The sequence below is a fragment of the Triticum urartu genome, chromosome 5A, assembly GCF_056163025.1.
Source record: "Triticum urartu cultivar PI428250 chromosome 5A, HENAU_Tu73, whole genome shotgun sequence".
Taxonomy (NCBI): domain Eukaryota; kingdom Viridiplantae; phylum Streptophyta; class Magnoliopsida; order Poales; family Poaceae; genus Triticum; species Triticum urartu.
Window position 1 is genome coordinate 539,566,645 of NC_141877.1, and position 25,930 is coordinate 539,592,574.

The following is a 25,930-nucleotide window of genomic DNA, read 5'->3' on the forward strand; positions in this document are numbered from 1 at the left end:
CTTCCGCTCACGGTCTACAAGGGTACGTGGACAACACTCTCCCCTCTCGTTGCTATGCATCACCATGATCCTGCGTGTGCGCAGGAAATTTTTTGAAATTACTACGTTCCCCAACACCCACGAGGTAGGGGGCGCGCCCCCCACCCTTGTGGGCAGGGTGTGGCCCCCCTGGTGAAGTTCTTATTCTTAGTATTTTTTATATATTTGGAAAACGTCTTCCGTGGAGTTTCAGGACTTTTGGAGCTGTGCAGAATAGGTCTCTAATATTTCCTCCTTTTCCAGCCTAGAATCCCAGCTGTCGTCATTCTCCCTCTTTATGTAAACCTTGTAAAATAAGAGAGAATAGGCATAAGTATTGTGACATAATGTGTAATAACAGCCCATAATGCAATAAATATCGATATAAAAGCATGATGCAAAATGGACGTATCACAACCCCTATGCATAAGTTCACGAGGTGACGGAACTCGCAAGTTGATCACCAAAACATACATCAAGTGGACCACATGATATCCCATTGTCACCACAGATAAGCACGCGCAAGACATACATCAAGTGTTCTCAAATCTTTAAAGACTCAATCCGATAAGATAACTTCAAAGGGAAAACTCAATCCATTACAAGAGAGTAGAGGGGGAGAAACACCATAAGATCCAACTATAATAGCAAAGATCGCGATACATCAAGATCGTATCACCTCAAGAACACGAGAGAGAGAGAGAGATCAAACACATAGCTACTGGTACATACCCTCGGCCCCAAGGGTGAACTACTCCCTCCTCGTCATGGAGAGCACCGGGATGATGAAGATAGCAACCGGAGAGGGATTCCCCTCCTCCGGCAGGATGCCGGAACGGGTTTAGATTGGTTTTCGGTGGCTACGGAGGCTTCTGGCGGCGGAACTCCCGATCTATTCTATTCCCTGATGTTTTTAGGGTATATGAACATATATAGGCGAAAGAAGTCGCTCAGGAGAGCCACGAGGGGCCCACGAGGGTGGGGGCGCGTCTCCCTGCCTCGTGACTTCCTCGAAGCTTCCCTGACGTCTACTCCAAGTCTCCTGGATTGCTTACGTTTCAAAAATAAGTCTGCCGAAGGTTTCATTCCGTTTGGACTCCGTTTGATATTCCTTTTCTTCGAAACACTGAAATAGTCAAGAAAACAGCAATTTGGGTCGGGCCTCCGGTTAATAGGTTAGTTTCAAAAATAATATAAAAGTGTTTAGTAAAGCCTATAAACATTCAAAACAGATAATATAATAGCATGAATACTTCATAAGTTATAGATACGTTGGAGACGTATAGCACATTATGTAATAATACCTATGCGGGCATGATAAAATGCTTGGAAAATGCATATATCCGTGTGGATAAATGGACCGAAATATTCTATTGCCGTTGGAAGCGAAGATTACCTTTTTAGCACGAGATCTAGTGAGAAACGTCTCCTGAGGTGGAATTCTTTTTTTGACATAGATTTTTCATCACACCTGTGACATCGGCAATGATATCAAACTCCGATTATCGCGGGGAAGAAATTATAGAGTAAGACAATGGGTCTTGAGCTAAAATCAATGGCTAAGAGAAAGAAAACTTTTACTGTAATTAATTGTGTAACATCACAAAAGATTCCGACTTTAGTTGGAGCACAATAATTGCCTAAGAATGATAATCGTGGCAGTATACAAACAAGTGGCACTATAATGGTTTCATTTTAAATGGAATTCATAACAGTGACACGTGGTCTGCATACTTATCAGAGTGTAAACTTGTCTGTCTTTGGAACTTCAAATAGATCGGTTGAAGCACTTCATAAGGATGTTTTCTGCATAAAACTAAAAATGCAGCTGCTGATGCTCAAGCGCTCGACATGGCGACAACAAGTGGAAAGATAACATAGACTAAAGATTAATTTCAACTTGAATCTTGCTCTGAAAATAAAAACCTCAATTGAGACTTAGAAAGTGAAACAAGAGCAGTAGATTCATAACAAATGAGTTCATTCAAAACAAAGGGTAATTCTGCTCACATAATTGTCATACATTCTGCCCAAACATTGATATGAAGCAGACAAATGCTTTCGATGTGAAGCAAACACATACTTTCTAATAAACTACATTGCTATGTCAATGTAGATAGAACATAAGCCAGCAATGAAGCTAGAGTAACAGCTGAAGAAATAGATGCCACACACAACTTAATGTGAAAATCCAACCTCCTGGACATCTTAATCTCATTGTCAACTAATTTGTTCTTCAAACCGTTGACAACCTGCTCGTGTTCTATCTCCATATTGCTTCTTTCAGTCCAAAGATCAAAGTAAGCGTGCTCCATTTCCTTCTTCTTTGTCTCCAACATTGCTGCTCTGTCAGCACCCCGAGAAGTTTGATCCCATAGGTTTTTTATTGAACGGCTAAGTACTGGACCCCATGGTTCATCAATCCACAAGAACCAGTGGCACATATCATCTCCCTGCATACAGGAGAAAAATGAGTGGGCAAAGAAGATACATGAATTTCTCAGTATGGGGAATCAAAACAAAACAGAACAATTCAGCAAGTGAAAAATTGCTGACCGAGAGAGGGCATCCTAGGAACCTCCTCCCTGTGGCTGCGTAGACGAACGCAAATTTTTTTGCTGGATGCATTCCGTGAATGCATCTGTGTGTAGAGGACATGTCTATGCCGTAGAACTCCAGATCCAGAATATCTTTTGAAGGTTCATCCACAATACGGTGTTCCGGCTGAAGATAAAGTGAGGAGCGAGTTTTAGCAAAGCGGAACAGAAAAAATCGAAAAGGGGAAGTGATAAAGGAAGAAATGGCAAACATAACCTGAAGAGATTCGCCTGATTCAACACTCCCGTGGCCTAGATCCATGGACGTTATTGAACTTCCTCCTTCTACTGTGTAGCCGCCCCTAGGCGCCATTGATGGGGAGAAAGAACAGATACTGGTCCGCTTCTTCTGGTGGTTGGGAAGAAATGAGGCAGAAGGGATAAAGGGAAGTGGGGGCGGACAGGGACTGGGCCCACTGATATGGAATACGGTGGGAATGGGTCGAGTAGTAATGTGATATACAGGCATATACACGAGCCTAGTGTGGCCCCACAGTGTTTTGGAGTGCATGCGACACGAATCCACATGCGCTCGGCAACGGCTGGGATATGCGCTGGGAGAGCGAGTATTACTCCACCTCATTGTTTGTTGTGTACTCTACTCGGCTCCGACATCACTCTCGATGATCTTAGATGAGCCCCCTGTAGGGTTCGAGTTAACAAATGCCATTTTTTTGCGAAACACAAATGCCATTTGTGTAAGTTCAATTGTAGTTGTTGCCAACATAGATCGTTGCCCACCCGTTTTTTTTTATTTATCTGTGAATTAGGTGACTGCTCAAATCTTGGAGATGAGGCTCGCATTAGCGCAGTATACGGAAGAAGGATTACAAAATAGTTTGTTGGCATATTCAACAAGGTTCGAAAATTGTTTTTGATCTTATGTATGTCTGTGAACTTGCGCTGCTTGCATGAAAAGGTACAGAGCGGGAACATGGTGAGTCTATCAAGATTAAAGCAGTGCATTAATGTACATGTCATCTTCCACTTGGAAAAACTGCAAGGGGTTCTCCTGCAATCTGCCCATGTGTCTATGAGCAGAGCTTAGTCAGCATTTTTGTTTTAGCTTCTTCTGACTTAGACACAGGTGTTTGTGTCAAAAAAACTGCTAGCATGTATAAGCGGCACTGTCACTTAGAATGAATGAAAATAGTATTCTTTGGCGCAAAGGGTGCTATTTTCTTAGATAAAGTTAGGTATATTTGTTCATGAAGAAACTATCTAGCCTCTATTATAATGTACATGTGTTGTTGCCTCTTTTGTCCTACAAATCATGTTCCTACACTAGAATCAAATGTAAATATATTTTGTCATTAAGTATGGAACTGCTCATTTTTCTTCTCTTTTATCCATATCATGTAATTATTGTTGAATAATTTGGTAGACAAATGACCATTTGATTCCAGGCCATAATCATTAACATCACAACGCAGAACTAGAATATGTAGCAGCCAGTCAATAGAATCTATTGCTACATTTTACATCAGCAGAAGTGGCATGTTGGTACGTTTGTATGTTTTGTTTACAATGTTATATCCCGGTTTAGAAAGGAAGGCCGAATGCGCCAAAGTTTTGTTTCTCCTTCTAATAGAAATGGATACACGTTTGGGTACGAGTGGAAGAGAGAGAAAATGATTCTCAAATTACATTTATGTTTTAAGTCATCTGCAGATCTCTTCCTTCAATACTATATAATCCAGTTTTGTTTTATAGTTTATAATGTGGTGTGGAACTCATCAGACCAGCAACCTCTACGATATGTCTTATCTCTATAATAATTTGAGTATTTGATAGTACTTCTACCTGATCTTTGGGATGAGAAAAATAATCAGTCTCTGGGGTTAGCGAACTTATGATACAAATATTTGCTGAAGATTATAGTTTGTAGAAAAGGTTTTGATAATTGTAAATATATTTTGCTGGCCTTTATTTTGTATAGTTAGTTGGTACAGAAGCTGCTATAGGTACAAAATTGTTCTTAAGTCAATTTTTTTAGATGAAAAATACAGAGACTCATCGTGTGTACAACCTTTCAGAAATGTGTTTGTGCTGTACACCGTGTATAACTTTTCTGGATGATTTCCCTTTTGTGCTCCGCACATCGATTTATTTAGGAGAGTTAACAATGTGAAAAATTCTTTGTATTTTCGTTTCTGCATGAGCTTTCAGCACATGTCAAATAAAATAGTCATCTTATATGGGGGTAACAAAATAACACCATCAAGCTTTTGAACAAATGAAAATTTAGCTGGGTATATGATGACATGAGCAAACATCCCATATAATGGAAGTTTTACTTGAAAAACACTACTATGTTGCCAAGTATATAACTAGCCCGTGCTGTTGCACAGGTCGATGACTAGTGACTACTAATAGCAAGACTTCTCCCATGTCCCCAGGAACAAAAGTAACTACTCATAAAGCATAAACATGTTCATAATCAGAGGGGTATTAATGTGCATATAGGATCTGAACATATGATCTTCCACCAATTAAACCAACTAGCATCAACTACAATGAGTAATTAACACTACTGGCAACCTACTAGCACCAATCCCGGACTTGGAGACAAGAATTGGATACAAGAGATGAACTAGGGTTTTGTGAGGAGATGGTGCTGATGAAGATGTTGATGGAGATTGCCCTCTCTCGATGAGAGGAGCGTTGGTGATGACGATGGCGATGATTTCCCCCATTGGGAGGGAAGTTTCCCTGGCAGAACAGCTCTTCCAGAGCCCTAGATTGGTTCCGCCAAGGTTCCGCCTCGTGGCGGCGGAGTTTCGTCCGAGAAGATGGCTTGTTATTTTTTTCCCATAGAAAGACTTCATATAGCATAAGATGGTCACCGGAGGGCCACCAGGGGGCCCACTGAAGGAAATATGCCCTAGAGGCAATAATAAAGTTATTATTTATTTCCTTATATCATGATAAATGTTTATTATTCATGCTAGAACTGTATTAACCGGAAACATAATACATGTGTGAATAAATAGACAAACAGAGTGTCACTAGTATGCCTCTACTTGACTAGCTCGTTAATCAAAGATGGTTATGTTTCCTAACCATAGACATGAGTTGTCATTTGATTAACGGGATCACATCATTAGGAGAATGATGTGATTGACTTGACCCATTCCGTTAGCTTAGCACTTGATCGTTTAGTTTGTTGCTATTGCTTTCTTCATGACTTATACATGTTCCTATGACTATGAGATTATGCAACTCCCGTTTACTGGAGGAACACTTTGTGTGCTACCAAACGTCACAAGGTAACTGGGTGATTATAAAGGTGCTCTACAGGTGTCTCCGAAGGTACTTGTTGGGTTGGCGTATTTTGAGATTAGGATTTGTCACTCCGATTGTCAGAGAGGTATCTCTGGGCCCTCTCGGTAATGCACATCACCTATGCCTTGCAAGCATTGCAACTAATGAGTTAGTTGCGAGATGATGTATTACGGAACGAGTAAAGAGACTTGCCGTTAACGAGATTGAACTAGGTATTGAGATGTCGACGATCGAATCTCGGGCAAGTAACATACCGATGACAAAAGGGAACAACGTATGTTGTTATGCGGTCTGACCGATAAAGATCTTCGTAGAATATGTAGGAGCCAATATGAGCATCCAGGTTCCGCTATTGGTTATTGACCGGAGACGTGTCTCGGTCATGTCTACATAGTTCTCGAACCCGTAGGGTCCGCACGCTTAACGCCACAATGACAGTTATATTATGAGTTTATATGTTTTGATGTACCGAAGGAGTTCGGAGTCCCGGATGAGATCAGGGACATGACGAGGAGTCTCGAAATGGTCGAGACGTAAAGATTGATATATTGGACGACTATATTCGGACTTCGGAAAGGTTCCGAGTGATTCGGGTATTTTTCGGAGTACCGGAGAGTTACGGGAATTCGCCGGGGAGTATATGGGCCTTATTGGGCCATACGGTAATAGAGGAGATAGGACAAAAGGAAGGAGGCCTGCGCCCCCCCCCCCTCTGGTCCGAATTGGACAAGGGGTGCAGCCCCCTTTTCCTTCTCCCTCTCCTCCTCTTTCCTTCACTCCTACTCCAACAAGGAAAGGAGGAGTCCTACTCCCACCGGGAGTAGGACTCCCCCCCTTGGCGCGCCCTCCTCCTAGGTCGGCCGCCTCCCCCTTGCTCCTTTATATACAGGGGCAGGGGGCACCTCTAGACACAAGTTGATCGTCTCTTAGCCGTGTGCGGTGCCCCCCTCCACCATAATCCACCTCGGTCATATCGTAGCAGTGCTTAGGCGAAGCTCTGCGTCGGTAGAACATCATCATCGTCACCACGCCGTCGTGCTGACGAAACTCTCCCTCAACACTCGGCTGGATCACAGTTCGAGCGACGTCATCGAGTTGAATGTGTGCAGAACTCGGAGGTGCCGTGCGTCCGGTACTTGATCGGTCGGATCGTGAAGACGTACGACTACATCAACCGCGTTGTGCTAACGCTTCCGCTTATGGTCTACGAGGGTACGTGGACAACACTCTCCACTCTCGTTGCTATGCATCACCATGATCTTGCGTGTGCGTAGGAAATTTTTTGAAATTACTACGTTCCCCAACAGTGGCATCCGAGTCAGGTTTTATGCGTTGATGTTATATGCACGAGTAGAACACAAGTGAGTTGTGGGCGATATAAGTCATACTGCTTACCAGCATGTCATACTTTGGTTCGGCGGTATTGTTGGATGAAGCGGCCCGGACCGACATTACGCGTACGCTTACGCGAGACTGGTTCTACCGACATGCTTTGCACACAGGTGGCTGGCGGGTGTCAGTTTCTCCAACTTTAGTTGAACCAAGTGTGGCTACGCCCGGTCCTTGCGATGGTTAAAACAACATCAACTTGACAAACTATCGTTGTGGTTTTGATGCGTAGGTAAGAACGGTTCTTGCTAAGCCCATAGCAGCCACGTAAAACTTGCAACAACAAAGTAGAGGACGTCTAACTTGTTTTTGCAGGGCATGTTGTGATGTGATATGGTCAAGACATGATGCTAAATTTTATTGTATGAGATGATCATGTTTTGTAACCGAGTTATCGGCAACTGGCAGGAGCCATATGGTTGTCGCTTTATTGTATGCAATTCAATCGCCCTGTAATGCTTTACTTTATCACTAAGCGGCAGCGATAGTCGTGGAAGCATAAGATTGGCGAGACGACAACGATGCTACAATGGAGATCAAGGTGTCGCGCCGGTGACGATGGTGATCATGAAGGTGCTTCGGAGATGGAGATCACAAGCACAAGATGATGATGGCCATATCATATCACTTATATTGATTGCATGTGATGTTTATATTTTATGCATCTTATCTTGCTTTGATTGACGATAGCATTATAAGATGATCTCTCACTAAATTTCAAGATAAAAGTGTTCTCTCTGAGTATGCACCGTTGCCAAAGTTCGTCGTGCCCAGACACCACGTGATGATCGGGTGTGATAAGCTCTACGTCCATCTACAACGGGTGCAAGCCAGTTTTTGCACACGGAGAATACTCAGGTTAAACTTGACGAGCCTAGCATATGCAGATATGGCCTCGGAACACTGAGACCGAAAGGTCGAGCGTGAATCATATAGTAGATATGATCAACATATTGATGTTCACCATTGAAAGCTACTCCATTTCACGTGATGATCGGTTATGGTTTAGTTGATTTGGATCACGTGATCACTTAGAAGATTAGAGGGATGTCTTTCTAAGTGGGAGTTCTTAAGTAATATGATTTATTGAACTTAAATTTATCATGAATTTAGCCCTGGAAGTATTAGCATATCTATGTTGTAGATCAATAGCTCGTGATGTTGCTCCCCGTTTAATTTTTATATATTCCTAGAGAAAACTATGTTGAAAAATGTTAGTAGCAATGATGCGGATTGGATCCGTGATCTGAGGATTAACCTTATTGCTGCACAGAAGTATTATGTCCTTGATGCACCGCTAGGTGACAGACCTATTGCAGGAGCAGATGCAGACGTTATGAACGTTTGGCTAGCTCAATATGATGACTACTTAATAGTTTAGTGCACCATGCTTAAACGGCTTAGAATCGGGACTTCAAAGACGTTTTTGAACGTCATGGACCATATGAGATGTTCCAGGAGTTGAAGTTAATATTTCAAGCAAATACCCGAGTTGAGAGATATGAAGTCTCCAACAAGTTCTATAGCTAAAAGATGGAGGAGAATAGCTCAAGCAGTGAGCATGTGCTCAGATTGTCTGGGTACTACAATCGCTTGAATCAAGTGGGAGTTAATCTTCCAGATAAAATAGTGATTGACAGAATTCTCTAGTCACCATCACCAAGTTAGTAGAACTTCGTGATGAACTATAGTATACAAGGGATGATGAAATCGATTCTCGAGCTTTTCATGATGATGAAATCGATGAAGGTAGAAATCAAGAAAGAGCATCAAGTGTTGATGATCAACAAGACCACTAGTTTCAAGAAAAAGGGCAAAGGGAAAGAAAGGGAACTTCAAGAAGAATGGCAAACAAGTTGATGCTCAAGTGAAGAAGCCCAGAGTCTGGTCCTAAGCCTGAGACTAAGTGCTTCTACTGCAAAGGGACTGGTCACTAGAAGCGGAACTACCCCAAGTATTTGGCGGATAAGAAGGATGGCAAAGTGAACAAATGTATATTTGATATACAGATTATTGATGTGTATATTACTAGTGTTCGTAGCAACCCCTCGGTATTTGATACTGGTTCAGTTGCTAAGAGTAGTAACTCGAAACGGGGGTTGCAGAATGAACATGAACTAGTTAAGGGTGAAGTGGCGACGTGTGTTGGAAATAGTTCCAAGATTGATATGATCATCATCGCACACTCCGTATACTTTCGGGATTGGTGTTGAACCTAAATAAGTGTTATTTGGTGTTTGCGTTGAGCATGAATATGATTTGATCATGTTTATTGCAATACGGTTAATCATTTAAGTAAGAGAATAAATTGTTGTTCTGTTTACATATATGGTTACACACCCAATGAAAATGGTTCGTTGGATCTCGATCGTAGTGATACACATATTCATAATATTGAAACCAAAAGATGCAAAGTTAATAATGATAGTGCAACTTATTTGTGGCACAGCCGTTTAGGTCATATTGGTGTAAAGCGCATGAAGAAAATCCATGCTGATGGGCTTTTGGAATCACTTGATTATGAATCAGTTGATGCTTGTGAACCATGCATCATGGGAAAGATGACTAAGACTCCGTTCTCCGGAACAATGCAGCAAGCAACAGATTTGTTGGAAATCATGCATACTGATGTATGTGGTCCGATGAATATTGAAACTCGTGACAGGTATCATTATTTTCTGATCTTCACAGATGATTTGAGCAGATATGAGTATATCTACTTGATGAAACACAAGTCTGAAACATTTGAAAAGTTCAAAGAATTTCAGAGTGAAGTGGAGAATCATCGTAACAAAATAAAAGTTTCTACGATATGATCGCAGAAGTAAAATATTTGAGTTATGAGTTTGGCCTCAATTAAAACAATGTGAAATAGTTTCACTACTCACGCCACCTGGAACACCACAGTGTAATGGTGTGTCCGAACGTCGTAACCGTGCTTTATTAGATATGGTGCGATCTATGACGTCTCTTACTGATTTACCGCTATCGTTTTGGGGTTATGCATTAGAGACAGCTACATTCACGTTAAATAGGGCACCATCTAAATCCATTGAGATGACACCGTATGAACTATGGTTTGGCAAGAAACCTAAGCTGTCATTTCTTAAAATTTGGGGTTGCGATGCTTATGTGAAAAAGTTTCATCCTGATAAGCTCAAACCCAAATCGGAGAAATGTGTCTTCATAGGATACCCAAAGGAGACAGTTGGGTACACCTTCTATCACAGATCCGAAGGCAAGATATTCGTTGCTAATAATGGATCCTTTCTAGAGAAGGAGTTTCTCGCGAAAGAAGTGAGTGGGAGGAAAGTAGAACTTGATGAGGTAACTGTACCTGCTCCCTTATTGGAAAGTAGTTCATCACAGAAATCTGTTCCTGTGACTACTACACCAATTAGTGAGGAAGCTAATGATGATGATCATATAACTTCAGATCAAGTTACTACCGAAACTCGTAGGTAAACCAGAGTAAGATCCGCACCAGAGTGGTACGGTAATCCTGTTCTGGAGGTCATGTTACTTGACCATGACGAGCCTACGAACTATGAGGAAGCGATGATGAGCCCAGATTCCGCAAAATGGTTTGAGACCATGAAATCTGAGATGAGATCCATGTATGAGAACAAAGTATGGATTTTGATTGACTTGCCCATTGATCAGCGAGCCATTGAGATTAAATGGATCTTGAAGAGGAAGACGGACACTGATAATAGTGTTACTATCTACAAAGCTAGAATTGTCGCAAAAAGGTTTTCGACAAGTTCAAGGTGTTGACTACGATGAGAGTTTCTCACTCGTATCTATGCTTAAGTCTGTCCGAATCATGTTAGCAATTGCCGCATTTTATGAAATCTGGCAAATGGATAAACAAAACTGCATTCCTTAATGGATTTATTAAAGAAGAGTTGTATATGATGCAACCAAAAGGTTTTGTCAATCCTAAAGGTACTAACAAAATATGCAAGCTCCGGCGATCCATCTATGGACTGGTGCAAGCATCTCGGAGTTGGAATATACGCTTTGATAAGTTGATCAAAGCATATAGTTTTATATAGACTTGCGGTGAAGTCTGTATTTACAAGAAAGTGAGTGGGAGCACTACAACATTTCTGATAAGTATATGTGAATGACATATTGTTGATCGGAGATAATGTAGAATTATTCTGCAAAGCATAAAGGAATGTTTGAAAGGGTTTTTTCAAAGAAAGACATCGGTGAAGCTGCTTACACATATTGAGCATCAAGATCTATAGAGATAGATCAAGACGCTTGATAAGTTTTTCAATGAATACATACCTTGACAAGATTTTGAAGTAGTTCAAAATGGAACAGTCAAAGAAGGAGTTCTTGCCTTTGTTACAAGGTGTGAAGTTGAGTAAGACTCAAAACCCGACCACGGCAGAAGATACAGAGAGAATGAAAGTCATTCCCTATGCCTCAGCCATAGGTTCTATAAAGTATGCCATGTTGTGTACCAGACCTATTGTATACCCTGGCATGTGTTTGGCAAGGGAGTACAATAGTGATCTAGGAGTAGATCACTGGACATTGGTCAAAATTATCCTTAGTGGAATAAGGATATGTTTCTCGATTATGGAGGTGACAAAAGGTTCGTCGTAAAGGGTTACATCGATGCAAGTTTTGACACTAATCCAAATGACTCTAAGTCTCAATCTGGATACATATTGAAAGTGGGAGCAATTAGCTAGAGTAGTTCCGTGCAGAGCATTGTTGACATAGAAATTTGTAAAATACGTACAGATCTGAATATGGCAGACCCATTGACTGAACTTCTCTCACAAGCAAAACATGATCACACCTTAGTACTCTTTGGGTGTTAATCACATAGTGATGTGAACTAGATTATTGACTCTAGTAAACCCTTTGGGTGTTGGTCACATGTCGATGTGAACTATGGGTGTTAATCACATGGTGGTGTGAACTATTGGTATTAAATCACATGGCGATGTGAACTAGATTATTGACTCTAGTGCAAGTGGGAGACTGAAGGAAATATGCCCTAGAGGCAATAATAAAGTTATTATTTATTTCCTTATATCATGATAAATGTTTATTATTCATGCTAGAATTGTATTAACCGGAAACATAATACATGTGTGAATACATAGACAAACAGAGTGTCACTAGTATGCCTCTACTTGACTAGCTCGTTGATCAAAGATGGTTATGTTTCCTAACCATAGACATGAGTTGTCATTTGATTAACGGGATCACATCATTAGGAGAATGATGTGATTGACTTGACCCATTCCGTTAGCTTAGCACTTGATCGTTTAGTTTGTTGCTATTGCTTTCTTCATGACTTATACATGTTCCTATGACTATGAGATTATGCAACTCCCGTTTACCGGAGGAACACTTTGTGTGCTACCAAACGTCACAACGTAACTGGGTGATTATAAAGGTGCTCTACAGGTGTCTCCGAAGGTACTTGTTGGGTTGGCGTATTTCGAGATTAGGATTTGTCACTCCGATTGTCGGAGAGGTATCTCTGGGCCCTCTCGGTAATGCACATCACCTAAGCCTTGCAAGCATTGCAACTAATGAGTTAGTTGCGAGATGATGTATTACAGAACGAGTAAAGAGACTTGCCGGTAATGAGATTGAACTAGGTATTGAGATGCCGATGATCGAATCTCGGGCAAGTAACATACCGATGACAAAGGGAACAACGTATGTTGTTATGCGGTCTGACCGATAAAGATCTTCGTAGAATATATAGGAGCCAATATGAGCATCCAGGTTCCGCTATTGGTTATTGACCGGACACGTGTCTCGGTCATGTCCACATAGTTCTCGAACCCGTAGGGTCCGCACGCTTAACGCTACGATGATAGTTATATTATGAGTTTATATGTTTTGATGTACCGAAGGAGTTCGGAGTCCCGTATGAGATCAGGGACATGACGAGGAGTCTCGAAATGGTCGAGACGTAAAGATCGATATATTGGACGACTATATTCGGACTTCGGAAAGGTTCCGAGTGATTCGGGTATTTTTCGGAGTACCAGAGAGTTACGGGAATTCGCCGGAGAGTATATGGGCCTTATTGGGCCATACGGGAATAGAGGAGATAGGCCAAAAGGAAGGAGACCTGCGCCCTGTAACACCCTCGATGTGACTATAGCTCCCACGTGTCGAGGCACGACTTAGAGACATAATCGCATTGAAGGCATATGTCGCAAGTTAGGCAATCTTCACAACATCCCATGTAATATATAGATAATAAAAGGGGAGATAACATAGTTGGCTTACACTCGCCACATCAATCAAGTACATAAATAACATTACATCATCCAAACACTCATGGCCCGACTATGGCGCCAAAATAAAAGATAACTCAACATGCGACACGGTCCCGATCACCCCCAACAGGGCACCACTACTGATCATCAGAAAAGGAAACATAGTATCGTTGAGAGTCCTCGTCGAACTCCCACTTGAGCTCGAGCGCGTCACCTGGAGCGGAATCATCAGGCCCTGCATCTGGTGTAATAGTAAACTGTGAGCCACAGGGACTCAGCAATCTCGCACCCTCGCGATCAAGACTATTTAAGCTTATAGGTAAGACAAGGTAAATATGTGGAGCTGCAGCAAGCGACTAGCAAATATGGTGGCTATCCTGTTCGCAAAAGAGAGCGAGAAGAGGAGGCAAAGCGCGAGCGAGAAACTAGAGAGCAACCTGCGCAAGCATTACTCCAACACCGTGTCCACTTCCCGGACTCCGCCGAGAAGAGGCCATCGCGGTAACACACTCAGTTGATTCATTTTAATTAAATTAAGGTTCAAGTTATCTACAACCGGACATTAACAAATTCCCATCTGCCCATAACCGCGGGCACGGCTTTCAAAAGTTCAAATCCCTGCATGGGAGTCCCAACTTAGCCCATGACAAGCTCTCACGGTCAACGAAGGAGTAGACCTCCTCCCGAGACGTTCCGATCAGACTCGGTACCTCGGTTCTTCAAGACACTTCGACAGGTTAAAACAAATCCAGCAACACCGCCCGAATATGCCGACAAATCCCGATAGGAGCTGCACATATCTCGTTCTCAGGGCACACTCAGATGAGCTCTCCATACAACTAAAACCAAACCTCGAGTTTCCCCGAGGGGGCGCTGCACAGGACTCTAGTTTGGACCAACACTCAGAGGAGCACTGGCCCAGGGGGGGCTAAAATAAGATGACCCTCGGGCTCCGGAAAACCCAAGGGAAAAGAGGCTAGGTGGCAAATGGTAAAACCAAGGTTGGGCATTGCTGGAAAAGCTTTAATCAAGGCGAACTATCAAGGGGTTCCCATTATAACCCAACCGCGTAAGGAACGCAAAATCCGGGAACATAACACCGATATGACGGAAACTAGGGCGGCAAGAGTGGAACAAAACACTAGGCGAGAGGCCGAGCCTTCCACCCTTTACCAAGTGTATAGATGCATTAAGATAACAAGATAATATAATGATATCCCAACAAGTAAATAAATGTTCCAACAAGGAACGGCCTCCAATCTTCACCTGCAACTAGCAACGCTATAAGAGGGGCTGAGCAAAGCGATAACATAGCCAATCAACGGTTTGCTAGGACATGGTGGGTTAGAAGTTTGACATGGCAATTTGGGAGGCTTGAAAGCAAGTGGTAGGCATCGTAGCATTGGCATAGCAAAAGAGCGAGCATCTAGCAAAGCAAAGATAGTAGTGATTTCGAGGGTATGATCATCTTGCCTGCACAGTTGTCAGAGTTGACTGGATCCTCGAAAGCAAACTCAACGGGCTCCTCGTTAGCGAACTCGTCTCCTGGCTCTACCCAAACAAGACAAACAAGCAAACGGAACACAATCAACCACGTGCAAAGATCAAATAATATGATGCAAGGATGGTATGCTATGCGGGATGCATATGCAAGATTAGACAAGGAATCCATGAACCTGGCCTCAACATGGAAAACCAAGTGTGCCACTGGAAAGATGAGATGAAATCGCTTGAAAACGATATAAAGAACGCCGGAATCGGAGTCACGGTTTGGAAATGGCAAGCGATTCAAATATGACACCGGTCTGCGATTTACAGCAAGTAGCCATCTAAATGCAATGAGATGAACATGCTACAGCATCCAAACATGACAACAAAATACATGGCAAGGATGCATTCATGATGCTTAACAAAAGTCTAGCACTGAGCTACGGCCAATTCATCCATTAACAGATTCAAACAAGCATGGCAAAAATGCATATGGCAAACAGATTTCAGACTTAGTGAAATTAACACTTGTCTGGAATTTCAGATCAGGTAGCACTCTTCGGAGCAACAAAACTACATGCTACAAGACCTGAACATCGCAAAGTAAAGCATGTCATGGAGCTACTCAAAGAGCTTAACAAAAGTCCCTTAGTGACCTTGAGCCAAAAGGGATCAGAAAATACAATTGCAAGCATGTGAACATGGCAAAAACATTATCAGTTCTTAGACTTAGTGAAAACTGGAGCATGTTGAAAACAGATATCAAGTAGGCATGTTTACGAGCTCGATGCACTCACTACAGAGCAATTCATGGAAATCTAAGCATACACCCATTAAGAATACACAAAATGCAAGCTAGACATGGCAAGAACAATAACATAGCATGCACGGATCAACTACAACATCTTCGGCAAAATCGCTAACAAGTAAACAATCTGTCCAGATTCGCGAAGTAGCAAAAATAGAGCTTGATTGACTCAAGCTAGGGTGCTCCATAATTGCAAACAAAGACATAGATGGATAGAGCACTACAAGATTAACAAAACATCCTTACTGATCATCCTCAAAGGAGGCACGGATCACTAGGAAACAACATGAACATATGGCCATATGAGATAAACAGGTCAAGGACTTAGTGGAAATGCTAAGTCCCTGAAATCAGCGTTACCAAGTGCCTCACTTGGCAAGCTTGTGCTAGTCACCACACACATCATAAACCTACATGGGTTGCACCTCTGGAAAGATGGCAAAACCCTTAACAGAACATATGTAGAGCTCATGGGCATATCATGCACACAATAATCATGGCAAAAATGACAAATATCTAAATGGAGTAGCAGATCTGACAAATATCTCAAGTAGCACTCTTCTAACAGCATTTCGGGCATTAAGATGAACTCAAATGAAAATGATGCAATGGAATGAAATGATGTACTCTCTGAGATGAACATTTTGATATGCTATATGCCCAAAACGGAGTTACGAATGCAATGTTATGATGCGATGAACATGGCAAGATAATTAGGGTTTCGGGGCAAAAGTCAACCGAGGCAAATTCCAGATCTAGATCGGGATCCGGGCACTGTAGCAGCACTGTTCACCGAAGCCGGTCGTCGTCACCGGAGAAGAGGGCCGGAGCTGGGGGCGAGGTGGCCGGAGCTCCGGTGGAGGTCGGGGGCGGCGCCGGCGGTGGCCGGGCGCGACGAAGCCGGCGGAGGAGCGGAGCGGCGCCGGCTCGGGTCGGTGGAGAGGCTGGGGCGGCGAGGAGGCGAAGGCCGGCGCCGGGCTCGAGCTCGGACGGCGGAGGAAGCCGAGGCGGGCGCGCGGGATCTCAGGCGGCGCGGGGCGGCGGCGACCCGGGCCGGGAGGGCTCCGCCTGGGCCCGGCGGGCCGGAGCGCGGGGATGTGGGCGCGGCGTCTCAGGGAATCCGGTGACGCCATGTGGCGGCGGACACGTCGGGCGGACACGTCCGTCGGCGGGAAAATGTCCGGCGGGCGGCGGGCGGAGACGGATCTAGGGTTTTCGGGGGGAGGAGAAGGAGAATTTCAGAGGGGGCTTTATATAGACATAGAGGGAGCTAGGAGAGTCCAAATAAGGTGCGATTTTCGGCCACGCGATCGTGATCGAACGCTCTAGATGATGGAGCAGGTTTTGGTGGGTTTTGGGCCAACTTGGAGGGGTGTTGGGCTGCAACACACACGAGGCCTTTTCGGTCCCTCGGTTAACCGTTGGAGTATCAAACGAAGTCCAAATGGTACGAAACTTGACAGGTGGCCTACCGGTAGTAAACCAAGGCCGCTTGGCAAGTCTCGGTCCAATCCGAAAATGTTTAATCCCCACACACGAAAGAAATTTAGAAATGACCACCGGAGGAGAACGGAGCGCCTGAATGCAAAACGGACAATGGGGAAAATGCTCGAATGCATGAGATGAACACGTATGCAAATGCAATGCACATGATGACATGATATGAGATGCATGACAAAGGAAACAACACACAGAGACAAATACCCGAACCCGAGAAAATAAAATAACTTAACGCCGGAAACGGCAAGAGTTGGAGTACAAATTGGGAAAGTTACATCCGGGGTGTTACAGGCCCCCCCCCTCTGGTCCGAATTGGACAAGGGGTGCAGCCCCCTTTTCCTTCTCCCTCTCCTCCTCTTTCCTTCACTCCTACTCCAACAAGGAAAGGAGGAGTCCTACAGGGGCAGGGGCACCTCCAGACACAAGTTGATCAAGTTGATCGTCTCTTAGCCGTGTGCGGTGCCCCCCTCCACCATAATCCACCTCGATCATATCGTAGCGGTGCTTAGGCGAAGCCCTGCGTCAGTAGAACATCATCATTGTTACCACGTCGTCGTGCTGACGAAACTCTCCCTCAACACTCGGCTGGATCGGAGTTTGAGGGACGTCATCGAGTTGAACATGTGCAGAACTCGGAGGTGTCGTGCGTTCGGTACTTGATCGGTCGAATCGTGAAGACGTACGACTACATCAACCGTGTTGTGCTAACGCTTCCGCTCACGGTCTACAAGGGTACGTGGACAACACTCTCCCCTCTCGTTGCTATGCATCACCATGATCCTGCGTGTGCGCAGGAAATTTTTTGAAATTACTACGTTCCCCAACACCCACGAGGTAGGGGGCGCGCCCCCCACCCTTGTGGGCAGGGTGTGGCCCCCCTGGTGAAGTTCTTATTCTTAGTATTTTTTATATATTTAGAAAACGTCTTCCGTGGAGTTTCAGGACTTTTGGAGCTGTGCAGAATAGGTCTCTAATATTTCCTCCTTTTCCAGCCTAGAATCCCAGCTGTCGTCATTCTCCCTCTTTATGTAAACCTTGTAAAATAAGAGAGAATAGGCATAAGTATTGTGACATAATGTGTAATAACAGCCCATAGTGCAATAAATATCGATATAAAAGCATGATGCAAAATGGACGTATCACAACCCCTATGCATAAGTTCACGAGGTGACGGAACTCGCAAGTTGATCACCAAAACATACATCAAGTGGACCACATGATATCCCATTGTCACCACAGATAAGCACGCGCAAGACATACATCAAGTGTTCTCAAATCTTTAAAGACTCAATCCGATAAGATAACTTCAAAGGGAAAACTCAATCCATTACAAGAGAGTAGAGGGGGAGAAACACCATAAGATCCAACTATAATAGCAAAGATCGCGATACATCAAGATCGTATCACCTCAAGAACACGAGAGAGAGAGAGAGAGAGAGAGAGATCAAACACATAGCTACTGGTACATACCCTCGGCCCCAAGGGTGAACTACTCCCTCCTCGTCATGGAGAGCACCGGGATGATGAAGATAGCAACCGGAGAGGGATTCCCCTCCTCCGGCAGGATGCCGGAACGGGTTTAGATTGGTTTTCGGTGGCTACGGAGGCTTCTGGCGGCGGAACTCCCGATCTATTCTATTCCCTGATGTTTTTAGGGTATATGAACATATATAGGCGAAAGAAGTCGCTCAGGAGAGCCACGAGGGGCCCACGAGGGTGGGGGCGTGTCTCCCTGCCTCGTGACTTCCTCGAAGCTTCCCTGACGTCTACTCCAAGTCTCCTGGATTGCTTACGTTTCAAAAATAAGTCTGCCGAAGGTTTCATTCCGTTTGGACTCCGTTTGATATTCCTTTTCTTCGAAACACTGAAATAGTCAAGAAAACAGCAATTTGGGTCGGGCCTCCGGTTAATAGGTTAGTTTCAAAAATAATATAAAAGTGTTTAGTAAAGCCTATAAACATTCAAAACAGATAATATAATAGCATGAATACTTCATAAGTTATAGATACGTTGGAGACGTATAGCACATTATCTAATAATACCTATGCGGGCATGATAAAATGCTTGGAAAATGCATATATCCGTGTGGATAAATGGACCGAAATATTCTATTGCCGTTGGAAGCGAAGATTACCTTTTTAGCACGAGATCTAGTGAGAAACGTCTCCTGAGGTGGAATTCTTTTTTTGACATAGATTTTTCATCACACCTGTGACATCGGCAATGATATCAAACTCCGATTATCGCGGGGACGAAATTATAGAGTAAGACAATGGGTCTTGAGATAAAATCAATGGCTAAGAGAAAGAAAACTTTTACTGTAATTAATTGTGTAACATCACAAAAGATTCCGACTTTAGTTGGAGCACAATAATTGCCTAAGAATGATAATCGTGGCAGTATACAAACAAGTGGCACTATAATGGTTTCATTTTAAATGGAATTCATAACAGTGACACGTGGTCTGCATACTTATCAGAGTGTAAACTTGTCTGTCTTTGGAACTTCAAATAGATCGGTTGAAGCACTTCATAAGGATGTTTTCTGCATAAAACTAAAAATGCAGCTGCTGATGCTCAAGCGCTCGACATGGCGACAACAAGTGGAAAGATAACATAGACTAAAGATTAATTTCAACTTTAATCTTGCTCTGAAAATAAAAACCTCAATTGAGACTTAGAAAGTGAAACAAGAGCAGTAGATTCATAACAAATGAGTTCATTCAAAACAAAGGGTAATTCTGCTCACATAATTGTCATACATTCTGCCCAAACATTGATATGAAGCAGACAAATGCTTTCGATGTGAAGCAAACACATACTTTCTAATAAACTACATTGCTATGTCAATGTAGATAGAACATAAGCCAGCAATGAAGCTAGAGTAACAGCTGAAGAAATAGATGCCACACACAACTTAATGTGAAAATCCAACCTCCTGGACATCTTAATCTCATTGTCAACTAATCTGTTCTTCAAACCGTTGACAACCTGCTCGTGTTCTATCTCCATATTGCTTCTTTCAGTCCAAAGATCAAAGTAAGCGTGCTCCATTTCCTTCTTCTTTGTCTCCAACATTGCTGCTCTGTCAGCACCCCGAGAAGTTTGATCCCATAGGTTTTTTATTGAACGGCTAAGTACTGGACCCCATGGTTCATCAATCCACAAGAACCAGTGGCACATATCATCTCCCTGCATACAGGAGAAAAATGAGTGGGCAAAGAAGATACATGAATTTCTGAGTATGGGGAATCAAAACAAAACAGAACAATTCAGCAAGTGAAAAATTGCTGACCGAGAGAGGGCATCCTAGGAACCTCCTCCCTGTGGCTGCGTAGACGAACGCAACTTTTTTTGCTGGATGCATTCCGTGAATGCATCTGTGTGCAGAGGACATGTCTATGCCGTAGAACTCCAGATCCAGAATATCTTTTGAAGGTTCATCCACAATACGGTGTTCCGGCTGAAGATAAAGTGAGGAGCGAGTTTTAGCAAAGCGGATCAGAAAAAATCGAAAAGGGGAAGTGATAAAGGAAGAAATGGCAAACATAACCTGAAGAGATTCGCCTGATTCAACACTCCCGTGGCCTAGATCCATGGACGTTATTGAACTTCCTCCTTCTACTGTGTAGCCGCCCCTAGGCGCCATTGATGGGGAGAAAGAATAGATACTGGTCCGCTTCTTCTGGTGGTTGGGAAGAAATGAGGCAGAAGGGATAAAGGGAAGTGGGGGCGGACAGGGACTGGGCCCACTGATATGGAATACGGTGGGAATGGGTCGAGTAGTAATGTGATATACAGGCATATACACGAGCCTAGTGTGGCCCCACAGTGTTTTGGAGTGCATGCGACACGAATCCACATGTGCTCGGCAACGGCTGGGATATACGCTGTGAGTGAAACGCGCTAGACAAAAACCGCGTCCCTAACATACGACCAAGATCGGATGGCCAAGATTCTTCCGATCCTACGGTCTTCAACTAGTCTGATAAACTCAAAAGATCAGTAGTCTGATCAGTGGCTCCCAAAAAAATTGACTGTCCCAAAAATCAAGCCGGTGCCATAGTTATATTTTCCTTTGAAGTAAAAACACGCGAACTCGAGACGCAATCTGCACCGTCGATATATAGGATGAGCGCGCGGGCGGGCATGCAAATGAGAAGAGACAGGAGGCATCGCGAGTTCGCGACCGAACAGTGACGCTCCTCCAGACCCAATGCCGGCCGGACAGCACCAATGCCCTCGACCCCACGTACGAATTGAGTAGCATTTGACCACCCAGCCATGCAAAGTGCAACGCCGGACGGGGCACCAACTTTCCCTCGGAATCGATTCGAGCTAGTGCTCCTTGACCTCTCGCGCCCCGTACCCCCAAGTACTATTTCTACTCCGGTCCCGGTGGCCGGCGGCAGCACCACCGATCAATCCACGTCGACCGGCCGGTAAACTAAAGGGCAACGCTTTCCTGGTTAACCAGTCACAAAAGGGAGGCCGGAGGAGGAACAAATTAAGCCAATCATTCCGGCGTTTGACCATGGAAGGGTTAGATATAGAATCTTATCCTGCGCCCTGGGTCGGTCGATCGAGTCGCCACTTAATTTACCTCTCCATAATACGAGATCAGTTCGTCTGGCCGGTCTCCTTTGCGCTTTGCTTTAGATTGATTGCCTCTTTCGATTGATCCCCATTAGAGCAACTTCAATGAGGCGACCCATTTCGTCCGCCCGCATTTGTTTGAATCGGCGCGTACAAAAGTGGCGGCCCAACGCGCCGACCCAAATTCAAATCCTATTCGCCCGGCGTCCGCGTCGACCCATTTTCGCCCTAAAATTGCGCCTGGAATGCGTCGGCGCGGACGCGCCGCGCGTCTCCACGCCGTCCGCCGCGTCCCCACCCGGCGGCTGTCCAACCGCTACGGTCAACATAATTTATGACGACCGCCCATCTTGGACCCACACGTCAGCGACGGCGGTCGTCCTTTTTTAAGCCGGGCGTGCGGCGGGGCCGTCCTCATCCACTACCACTCCCCCCCCCCCCCCCCGTCCCCATCTGGCCACCTCTGCCTCCACGCCGGCGACAACCCTAGCCACCGCCAGCATGGGTTTCTTCTTCGGCGTCGGCAGCAGCCGCAAGGGCAAAGCCCCCGCCCGCCATTCCCCCTCTCTCCCCGCCCTTCCCGTGTCGGCGTGCGCTCCCCGGCAGAGGCAGCGCATCAGCGTGCCGGTGCACCAGGCCGAGTGGCACTGGCACCACCGCTTGCCTCTGTCGTACCCGGACGTGACGCTGCCGCACGACTGGCATTTGGATCCGAAAAGGATCCCAGTGCTGCCGGCGCCGCGGACGGCCAGGGCCCATGCGAAGGAGGTGCGGCGCCGGCGGGCGTTGCTGAGCGAGGAGCAACGCGCCGACCCGCGCTTTGCCGTCGACTCGCTCAACTGGGCTCGATGGTTCGCCATCGAGCACGAGGAGGCGAGGCGACGCGGCGTCCGCGGCGTCGACCACAGCCTGCCGCCGCCCGCGCTCGTCGTCTGCGACAAGGATCAGGAGGCCGAGGCCGCCTACCAGGCGGCCATCAAGGAGAACGAGGAGGAGGAGCGGTGGAGGGAGACGGACGAGGCGGCTTTGGAGGCTGCCATGGCGGAGGCCATGGCCCTCTCCGTGGCGGGCGACTGCGTCGTGCCGCCGGTGGCCCCGCCGTCCCCGCCCAAAGCCGAGCCGGAGGAGCCGGCCTACATCGAGCGCTACTCCTGGACCGGAGTAGTCCGCGAGTGGGTCAAGGCTCCGCCGATCTGGCTCGGGGCGACGGAGAAGCAGGAGGCGGCCTACCTCGATCACTGGCGCCGCGTTCGGCTTGCCGAGGACCGCCGGGAGGGCCAGCGCCTGCAGATGCTCGAGCGCGAGGCCGAAGAGGAGGCGCGCCAGGCCCAAGCAGCGGCGGCAAAGCCCGACATCACCGCCGTCTGGAACACGGCGTTCCCCTGGGCCGGCCATGCGCCGACGTTGATCGACCTCCCCGGTCCCGACGTAGACGCCGCCGCCGACGAGGACGCCTAGGGCAGCGCGTCGTCTAGTTTTTAGTATTTTAATTAATGTAATGTGGACTTTCGCCGGCCTTCGTGGTCGGCTTTTATGTTTAATTAAATGCATGTATTTATTGTCAAAATGCTTGCAATACTTTTTTTGGCGCGCCGATGAAATGGGTCGGGCCAGCGTTGGGCGCTCGCGCCGACCCAAACACAACGCCGGACGATTGTGTCGGCCGAGCCGATCCAAACGGACAAAAAGTTGCTCTTAGTCTAACCACCATGATTGCCATCTGGGTAGATAACAAGTGGCAGAAAAAGAAACGTGATCCAGTTGTAGCCAAGGGCCAAGGGCAGAGAACAGTGGGGGTGCGGTGTCCCGACGCTCGCAGAGTGGCCGGGTCGCCGTCCCAACCCGGGCAGCCGGCGTCCGTCCGTTCGTCCATCCATGCATGGCGTCGGGATGGCCGATGTGGCCGCCACTAGCTAGGCCATCACCAATGATCTCGGTCGTGAGTGGCGGTTTTAGGCCAGCGCCGGAGCGCAGCGGAGCACGTGTTGCCGGGCAATTTGCGCCGTGCCCTGTGCTAGGCACGCACACCGGCCAACCCTCCCCGTCAACGGTTCTTTGCTTAGCTTCCGGTGGACATGGTCCTGTGTTCACCGATGAACCCTCAAAGAAGCACGCATGCATTGAACCAAGACGGTTTCATTCTCTATGTGAACACCGTGGACTATGGGATGCGCTAGTATACAGGTGACCAAGTGTACGTCGGTCCTTGGGATCGATCACAAAGCTACTCCTGCCGCAGGCGGGCATGTGCATGCGTACGGCGCCTATGTTATCCGGATCCACTTTTGGTTTTGGTTTGGTTTGACACACGTACCTGACGTGGCGGACCACGCTACACATGGGTCTGGTGACTCTGGTCGGTCTCACTCTCACTCTCACCTCACGTTGCTCCTACTCTATGCTACGTGGGCGCCACGCGCGAGGCTACTTTTCTTCTTTCTCCAGTTGTCCGTCCCTTCGATCATCGGCGTTTTGTTTGTCTTCTGCTCCGGCCTTTGGCCGTGGAATCTCTCTCGTGCCCCTCTTTCAGGTGACAGCATATGATCATTTCCACGTCCGATAGAACGGTTCACTACACTTAAGATGCATGGCAGTCGCATGCACTGTGACTAGGAGCAGTGCAAAGTGATAGTAAAATTGTAATGTCCGCATCTCCGCTTGAAGTTGCAGCATTATTGATTATACAAAAATAAGAAAAGAAAGAGTCATAGGTTTATTAGTCCAGACCGACCGGTCACACCTAATTTGGAAGGTGACATGTGCCCAGTTGTAGCAAAAAAAAGAGGCACGAAGAAGGTAGAAGGAATGAGGCTAGCAATGAAAACATGCCACAAGAAAGTGATACTCCCACTTAGCATGAGCTTCATTATGAATCATATCCTCCACCTAAGCCACTTTTGGAGTACGAGCCAATCCCAGACCCTATAAAAACGCAGCACCAACACCCAGCTCTTACCTCCTACCTAGTTCCCACTCCACACAGAGACCTCCCTGCTCTCATCTCATCCTCCTATCCCACAGTGAACCAACGAGGAAAATGCCGCGCCACCTGCTCCAGCAGTCCGTCGACCGCCTCGCCGCCTTGGCCGCGCCTCCGGCGGCCGCCATGGCGCGCGGCGGGACGAGCGTGCACACGGACACGCTGCTCATCCTGGCGGCGGTGCTCTGCTTCCTGCTCTGCGTGGTCGGGCTGGCCATGGTGGCCCGGTGCTCCCGCCTGTGCAACCCCTCCGCCTTCTCCGTCGACGCGCCGGGGGCAGTCGCGGCGCCGTGCAAGGGGATCAAGAAGAAGGCGCTGCAAGCGCTGCCCACGGTGTCCTGGCGGCCAGAGCAGAGGAACGAGGAGGAGGGGGAGCGGCCGGAGTGCGCCATCTGCCTGGCGGAGTTCGCGGGCGGCGACGAGGTGCGCGTGCTCCCGACGTGCGGCCACGGCTTCCACGCCGCCTGCGTCGACGTCTGGCTCCTGTCCAACTCCACCTGCCCCTCCTGCCGCCGCGCCCTCGTTGTCGCGGCCGCTCAATCGCCGGCGGTCACCGGGTCTCCCCCTCCTCAAACGTGCTGTGAGCGCGCTGACGCCGTCGCGGCTGCACAGGCCTCGGTCGTATGGTAGTATGCAGTATGCTCGCAACGTACATGCATATACGACATACGCACGTATATGGTCGCTCACGTACACACGTAGAAAATGCAAACTGTACAGCGTGCGACGATGCATCAGTTGGTTAGTGTCTGTAACATGTTCGTCGATGTGTAAATACTTGTACATCAACTCCAGTTAATTTAGAGGGGGTTTACGATCTCTAACAAATGCCGGTCAAAGGTTAAAAAAAAGAATATGCAGACGTGTGTGCTGTTGCATATATAAAGCGCATGTAGAAACCCTACGCTTTAACTAAAATATCATCGTCAGCCGTCACCAAGATGCATGCATGCCGATCTATCGCTTTGCCGCAAGAGGGGTGGGTGTGGGTAAAGCAAAGC

General features: G+C 46.2%; 3 protein-coding genes across 3 annotated transcripts; 1 reads left to right on the forward strand and 2 right to left on the reverse strand.

Annotated features, from left to right (window-relative positions):
* Positions 1-2,025: 2,025 nt before the first annotated feature.
* LOC147972629 (uncharacterized) lies at positions 2,026-2,928 on the reverse strand. The gene is made up of 3 exons (XM_087523429.1): positions 2,833-2,928; positions 2,575-2,742; positions 2,026-2,471 (listed from the first exon to the last, which is right to left on the reverse strand). Exons 1-3 carry the CDS (start codon positions 2,926-2,928, stop codon positions 2,121-2,123), a joined length of 615 nt encoding a protein of 204 aa, XP_087379555.1. The 3' UTR covers positions 2,026-2,120.
* Positions 2,929-20,081: 17,153 nt separating this feature from the next.
* On the reverse strand, positions 20,082-21,027 carry LOC125556585 (uncharacterized). The gene is made up of 3 exons (XM_048719285.2): positions 20,907-21,027; positions 20,649-20,816; positions 20,082-20,545 (listed from the first exon to the last, which is right to left on the reverse strand). Exons 1-3 carry the CDS (start codon positions 21,000-21,002, stop codon positions 20,195-20,197), a joined length of 615 nt encoding a protein of 204 aa, XP_048575242.2. The 5' UTR covers positions 21,003-21,027; the 3' UTR covers positions 20,082-20,194.
* Positions 21,028-24,894: 3,867 nt separating this feature from the next.
* LOC125556586 (RING-H2 finger protein ATL80) lies at positions 24,895-25,791 on the forward strand. Its single transcript, XM_048719286.2, has one exon. It carries the CDS (start codon positions 24,987-24,989, stop codon positions 25,557-25,559), a length of 573 nt encoding a protein of 190 aa, XP_048575243.1. The 5' UTR covers positions 24,895-24,986; the 3' UTR covers positions 25,560-25,791.
* The last annotated feature ends 139 nt before the right edge of the window (positions 25,792-25,930 follow it).

Bases quoted from the DNA above. Each gene is read 5' to 3' on its own strand.
- LOC147972629 (XM_087523429.1), bottom strand. From the start codon at position 2,928: ATGGCGCCTAGGGGCGGCTACACAGTAGAAGGAGGAAGTTCAATAACG. The intron at 2,743-2,832 runs GTTATGTTTGCC...CTTTATCTTCAG, and splicing joins AATCAGGCGAATCTCTTCAG to CCGGAACACCGTATTGTGGA. The intron at 2,472-2,574 runs GTCAGCAATTTT...TCCTGTATGCAG, and splicing joins TCCTAGGATGCCCTCTCTCG to GGAGATGATATGTGCCACTG.
- LOC125556585 (XM_048719285.2), bottom strand. From the start codon at position 21,002: ATGGCGCCTAGGGGCGGCTACACAGTAGAAGGAGGAAGTTCAATAACG. The intron at 20,817-20,906 runs GTTATGTTTGCC...CTTTATCTTCAG, and splicing joins AATCAGGCGAATCTCTTCAG to CCGGAACACCGTATTGTGGA. The intron at 20,546-20,648 runs GTCAGCAATTTT...TCCTGTATGCAG, and splicing joins TCCTAGGATGCCCTCTCTCG to GGAGATGATATGTGCCACTG.
- LOC125556586 (XM_048719286.2), top strand. From the start codon at position 24,987: ATGCCGCGCCACCTGCTCCAGCAGTCCGTCGACCGCCTCGCCGCCTTG.